The 7,001-nt window shown below is 42.0% G+C and overlaps 1 protein-coding gene across 1 annotated transcript; it reads right to left on the bottom strand.

The window, feature by feature from the left end:
* Nucleotides 1-2,782: 2,782 nt before the first annotated feature.
* Nucleotides 2,783-7,001, bottom strand: LOC120048349 (electron transfer flavoprotein subunit beta-like). Its single transcript, XM_038994252.1, has 7 exons — nucleotides 6,867-7,001; nucleotides 5,521-5,679; nucleotides 4,935-5,093; nucleotides 4,761-4,823; nucleotides 4,132-4,290; nucleotides 3,825-4,041; nucleotides 2,783-3,535 (listed from the first exon to the last, which is right to left on the bottom strand). The coding sequence occupies exons 1-6, from the start codon at nucleotides 6,915-6,917 to the stop codon at nucleotides 3,871-3,873; spliced, it is 762 nt and encodes a 253-aa protein (XP_038850180.1). The 5' UTR covers nucleotides 6,918-7,001; the 3' UTR covers nucleotides 2,783-3,535; nucleotides 3,825-3,870.

The raw sequence follows: 7,001 nt of genomic DNA, 5'->3' as shown, positions 1-7,001 counted from the left end.
AGCAACGGTTGGGGTAAAGGACACAGATGGATGGACAAACCATATTGCTTCTCCATGGTGAGGATAATGTAGCTGCATAATTCCTTGAACGGGTAAAAGAAACTTACACGTGATCCTAACATGACTAAACTCTACATGAAGTCTAATATTCAACTAAAATGTGTAATATTCAACTAAAAGGTGTCCTCAAAAGGAGAATATCTATTGAAACTGCTTTTTAGTAAAGGAATGTGATTAATCTGGGTCTGGGAAACTGGCACCAACTGCCCAATACTCACCATAGACCTTCAGCACAAATGTGGCTGAGACAGTTTTTAATCCAGACTTGACTATCTCCACAGTGTAGGTGTTACTGTAGACAAATGACACATTTCGGAAGGTGAGGGACCCATTGGTCTCAATCTTCAGCACATCACGGTAAACGATGGCTATGTCTGGTGCAACACTGGAGCCAAGGGTCCAGGTAACCACAGGTAAACTCCCCATCTTCCATGTGACCACAGGGTCAGGTGCACCACTGATGGTCACTACCAGAGTCACATTGCTGCCAACAGTGGCGTTGACAAGTGAGGGTCCCAGGGGAGAGATGGTCAAATCACAGTTTACACCTGTAGTTGATCATGACGAAGCAAAGAATGAATGGAAATGTAAACATTAATACAAAGTTGATTAAGGGTCACAAATTGTAACTAAATCCTACACAGAAATAGGATCTCAATCATCTCGTGATACATTCTATATGGTCACAATTTATTGGGTAGTTAATTAGGTGAATCAATAATTTGTTTATTGTATAATGTATAGGTTTACAATATGGTGTAGGCCTATTGAAAGCAGGCTAGTTTTGTTTATTGGCACGTGACATACAAAATTAAACAGCATGATAAATTGAAACTTACCTCCAATCACAAATATCAATAGAGTTAACTTAAAAATGTGCCAATTGTGGACACCAAACTGGTGCGAGGACATATTTGTTTAACTTCAAAGAGAAATCCACGAAATCCGAAACCATAAATTGCCCACAGCTTTCACATAAAAATATTCCACATTTGAGCTTTTTAAGATACCACAAAAAAAATCTGGGTAGAGTCCTTGTGAAAGTTCGATGGACAACTGATGTAATACAATCGCTCCTGCGTTGTGTCCTCTATTGCACTCAACCTTGCTTCACTGTCGAGCTGTCCGGGCTATCTGTCATCAAGATTCGAGAGCAATTCACCTGTGTCGATGTCAAAGCCTTGACTGGTAAAATATTGGTAAACGTGGGCTTTACTTTTACAGGCAAACTTTCAACAAACAATGCAAAGGTGACTGCTTGTTGAGCTTTGAGGTGTGACAGTAATTTACTATATCAATATCTACGGGTAAACTAGTCTAGAATGGCATATTCAACCAAACAGTAATGTGAGAAAGAGGAATATGATTTATTGCGCAGTCACCTAGACGTTGACACAAAATAAAAAGGTGTAGGCTGGTGATTTACCAGTGTTTCAGGTCTATTGTAACAGAATGATCTGATTAATGAAAGGTAACCGGTTGGACTGCATTCTTTCCATCACCTATTGCACTTGTCTTCTGGGAGAAACCAAATATCTCCCCGCCTTAACAACCGGAGTTGTTGTTCACAAAGCAACACGGTTGGGCTGCCTAGCTCTCGCCTATCCTTTCTTTGGATTGGTGGACATCTCAATATTGTAATCTATTTTGAATATTCAAAGAGGGTTGTTGTCGTCAACCGCCTGTATTTAATGTGGACGTTATGCTACTAGCTTCATGCCATGAATAGCCAGCCATTGAGACAACTCCGATTGAAAGTGTTTTTTTTCTCAAAGTTGCCGGGATGTCACGTTTCCTACTTATCGGTACACTCGTAATAATTTAAGATTTAGTAATTTCTATTTGATCAAATAAACCATAATGTTTTTGTTGTTGACCAAATTCGACACTCATTAACCTCAATACAAAAACGCCACCTGCTGGAGGGAGAAAGATTTCCTGCCGAGTTTGGACTCTTCCTCTCTGGAGAAACAACCTTGGTGTCTGGTCCCAATTAATGCGGAGTGGGACACTCACACACAGCTATTACAGTGATTGGTTACCACTGAAATAGTTTAGTTCCATTGAGGGAGTTCTATTAACCTGAGCTGCAGTGCACCCGTCAATGACTTGAACGGGCAAAAGCAGAGGGAGGAGCACCCTTCTCAAATCGAACAGTAATCTGTGCCACATTGCCAGGTTGTCAACAAGGCAGCACAGTGCATCATCTAGAAACATACATCTCTTTTCCATAAAATATGTTATGTTGGAATTTTCAAACAAGTTGTTTTCATTGAGAAGGCATTTTTTATCAAAAGCAATCACTTTTGCATATAAAAACAAAATCCTACTCATTACTCCCATGTGCCACTAGCCTAGGCTGCACAACTTTTGTCTTGAGCAGACTTCATCGTGGCTTTGAACAGCCCTCTGGCTCACGCCCGGGAGGCAGACCGGTTCCAAAAGAAATGCAATCACTTTTCACCTGGTGCAAACTCCTCCCACTGGCTAAACTGGGACAGATAAGCGAATCCTCTCATTATAAAAGTACTTTTGCTACACAGTTAGGAACCATTTAACAGAGTACCATCTTTCTCAGGGATTTAGGGGGTTCGGAACATGCCCTCTAATGACTGGATGTTTGTTGCCAAGTACTAGCTACTCAAGAGACTATCTTAAAACCAAAACAATGATGTGGAAAGACAGAATACAACAACATAGAATGACAGTGGAAAACAGCAGATGTAGATATGAAAAAGATACCTTTATTGTTATGGTAGGATGCTGTACAATCTAAACAGAAGAGGCGCTTATGGTAAAAAGTCAACTTTGTGTGTGTTTTTTTAAATAATTTTCCCACATCTACTGAGAGACACTGTCCAACCGGAGCTGCCACCCAACTCAGAAATAATTATATTTATATAAACTTTATACAAACCAAGTCAGTAGACATATCACAAACCCTGAATACACATTCAGCTCTGGAACTTTGGGTTCTTATTTACACATAGCATCAAACTCAAACTGCATAGCCCAGATGTGTCAACGTAGGGTTTCGTGATAGGGTTTTCATAGGTCCATGTTACAGATGAAAATGTTATTGTGACACTCTTGAATGTACAGTGCAACACATACAGAAACATGGGTGAAAGAAAGTTACTGACTTATATTACTGGCTTGGAAGTTGTGCATTTTTTTAGTCTAGGTCCTCCATACCTAGTTACCTATACTCACAGAGAAGATACATTAATTACAATACAGATGTACCATGTGAATTAAATTCCACAATAACAACAGACCCTCTTCTTCTTCACCCTCTGGGCTGTGTGGGTTCCTATAGGACAGTGTTTCTCAGTATCCCTTTATTCCAGGTCAGTAGGCTACTATCATGGAAGTCAGAGTTAAACACAGAGGACCGGGTGGCGATGGGTTCTGCATTATGCAACCAGTCCTCCACGTTTGCTAAATTACTTTGTTCCATCTCTCAAACAGAGACCTGCAAAATGGAAGGGGAAAATTACATATTACAGCCAAATAGAGACAGAAACACTGAGCTTGGTCAAGTACAGCACACTATGGCAAAGGTCTGCGTTTACAGTTGAGGCAATTTGGTGGAAGCAGATGATTGTACAATCTTCACTATTCCTCAAAAATAAAAATTTCTCTCACCATTCACAAGGGTAAGTTGTTACATGAACATGAAATTCATCAGTGCTCTGACATTTTCTAATGTGTTACAAATATTATCTCAAACAGTCATACTGTTTTTAGGTATTGAGACTCACCCCTCTGTGTGTCCACTGCACTCCCCCTTTGGCTCCCACAGGGCCTCTAGATTGTTCCGTTAGCCTTGAGTTTGGCGACCAGGTCATCCACCGTCTCCACCTTCACTCCGGCCAGTCTCGTTGGGGGCTCATCCACCCTCAACACCTCCAATCGCGACACCATGTCCACCCCCAGGTCTGCTGGTTTCATGTTGGCTATCTTCTTCTTCTTGGCTTTCTGGTAGGTGGAGGGAGAAGGAGATGAGAAATTAAAGTGCTATGTGTGTGTGTGTACACTTTGTGAGGAAATATACATTGTGTGTATTACCATGATGTTGGGCAGGGTGGCGTATCTGGGGGTGTTGAGTCGAAGGTCTGCTGTGAGGACGGCTGGCATGCTGATTTTGATGGTCTCTAGACCACCATCGATTTCCCTCACCACCTTCACCTTTTCCCCATCGATGGTCACCTCAGAGGCAAATGTGCCCTGCAAGAATGGGAGGTACTACATTTAGTAGATGTCATAATCCACATTGAGATGAAATATTATCTGAAATTATCAAATGAATTTACAACTAAAACATAGCCTTCTTTCCTATGTTACCTGACAACTGTAACCCCGTTGTAGGCCACGAGGCAATCCAAGTGTGACATCTGGTGGTTTAACCATGTAAATACACCCTAATTTTGCCCTTCATTTGGCCTTTGGTCTACTTTTCAGTGCAGACTGTGTTGACTGTAGTGACATAATCTAAGGCCTGATAGTTCAGCTGGTCTCTTCACCTGACATTACGTCAATATGCTAATGCTTATAAAGACCATGAGAAAAGGTCCTGGTCTGGACTACAATGGTATCCAAGTCAGCACTTAACAGTAAACAAGGCCTCTATGCTCTGAGATCAGTTTAGTGATTCCTGCTGAGAAAAAAGATTACAACAAGAAGAAACCACTACTGACCTGAGGCCAGTCTAACAAGGCTGCCGTCATCTGACCTGTCTGGTTACAGTCATCGTCAATGGCCTGTCAAAAAATACCAACACAATCAGTGAGCATTACATGAGATCATGAGGTTCGATTTCAAAGTCAACTGGCATTGGTGTGGCAGTAGCGCAATCTATTGCATCGGATGACCTGTTTGCCCAGGATGACGAGTGAGGCCTCCTCCTTCTTGGCTAGGGCAGCAAAGATCTTGGAGATCTGCAGGGGTCCCATGGCCTCATAGTCTTTTCCTGAGACCTCCACGTGGATGCCGCGGTCACACCCCATGGCCAGTGCAGTACGGATGGTCTCCTACACACACACAAACACACACACACAATACAAACGCTTGAGCGGTAGGGTTCTCAAAATTATAAAAGAACACCATCTGAGAACAATGACAGAATAATACAATCATTAGCACAGTCAAGTTGGAGGTGACCATCTGAAGAATCCTTCTTACAATAGAATGAAAACATACTCATGAACACTATCCTAATGAAGAAACAAGATCCAAAGCTTCCCTCCAAATGTTAGCTATTGAAGGCCTGTTAAGGAGGATGTAGCCTAATGATACAGAACGTTCGGATAGAAATGAAGCCTAAAACTACAGGATGTTAAGATATAAATGAATTGAGTAGAACAGATATGTATAATGTCATGTAGAAGGAAAATGTTCTGCATCGTTGAATACACCCGACTCCAAAATGGTGTCGCCAGAGCATTCCGTCACTCTTACCGTTACTTGCGTGGGCCCACAGCTGACGGCCACCACCTCTTTGATGAACTTCTTCTCCTTGAGTTTGACGGCCTCCTCCACAGCGATCTCACAGAAGGGGTTCATGGAGTGCTTGACGCCATCTGTCACCACCCCGCTGTGGTCGGGCTTCACGCGGATCTAGGGGAGAGAGCAGGGTTGTCTTCATTAGGCACCAAACAGAAAAAAACGAACTGAAAAAGGGTGGGACTACCTGAACTCCAATAAGAAATGCTAATTCAGTTTCAAAGAACTTTGCCCTACTGAACATAAGTGACTACTGGATAGTCACTCAGAAGGGTCAGAGAGAGACAGACAAAGACAGAGGCTGGAGACATGAAGTGCATGCAGTCAATGTGCCGGAGTTAAGTGTGGGGACACTGTGCAGTCTGGGCACTTGGAAATAGTTGCTGTGGGCCCAATGTAGGTGTGCTCTCAGAGCTTTCCAATTGAATATGTGAGGCAGTCAACCCAATTCTGGAACACTTTTGAAAGCCTGCCACTACCCCAATAGTATTGAATAGCCATGGTAAATAAACCTTTTAAAAGGCCAAAATTCTGTCTTAAGTCCATCCCATATACATTAGTCACCTCATAAATATATGACTGGCCCAGACTGTGTCTCGCTCACACACACACCGCCCTCATGCCTCCCTGTCTGATAAGAGTTGAGGCAGCATTTGGGACGGGGGAGGGTACAAACATAGCTTAACCGAGTGCATCGAGAGACAGCTACAGGGATCTAGTTGGGTGCAGCTGAAGCAGGAGTGCTCAGACTAGTATGAAATAACTGGTAATAGATATGGTGTTAGGCTTCCTTTACAAAAAAATATTACCTTGGAACTATCTGATAGGAGTGGCTTGGATAGTGATAGCCTACTATCTAACTGTCCTGATGCTTTGACACCTAGTTGATTTTATGTTTTTAAATCCCTCTGATGAAGCCTGAATGATGATTATACATGTAGCTTAATATTTGCAATACATTGTCACAACACAGTGACAATGTATTGTTAACTAGCTTTCTTTTTTAATGTTGACAGTCGTTTATCGTTTTACCAATTCTAGAAGTAACGTTAGCACGCTAGACAAATTAAACGTAACTGTTACCTAGACAACCCTGTAATGACCTTGGTATTTTCCTTGCAGTTATGGTTGTTAAGTTAGTTGACATTCAAACAATGAATGCTAGCTTGCTAAACTAACCCTTCATCCATCTACCCACCTTACGTTAGCTAGCTACCATAGCCATAGGAAGTATCGAATGGAAATTCTGCACGTGAAATGTTGAATTGCTTTAAATTAGAAGACAGTGGGAAAGTAGCTACCTTGACAGCATAGTCAATTACACGTTTAACTCCAACAAGAACCCGCGACATTGTTAGCGATTCTTCGGTTCAGCAAATGTACAGTAGCTAGCTACCCAGTCACCACAACGAACCTGCAACCAAGATACTAGTGTT

This window comes from Salvelinus namaycush, chromosome 5 (genome assembly GCF_016432855.1).
Source record: "Salvelinus namaycush isolate Seneca chromosome 5, SaNama_1.0, whole genome shotgun sequence".
NCBI classification, from domain to species: Eukaryota; Metazoa; Chordata; class Actinopteri; order Salmoniformes; family Salmonidae; genus Salvelinus; species Salvelinus namaycush.
This window is presented reverse-complemented; position numbering and strand designations above follow the sequence as displayed.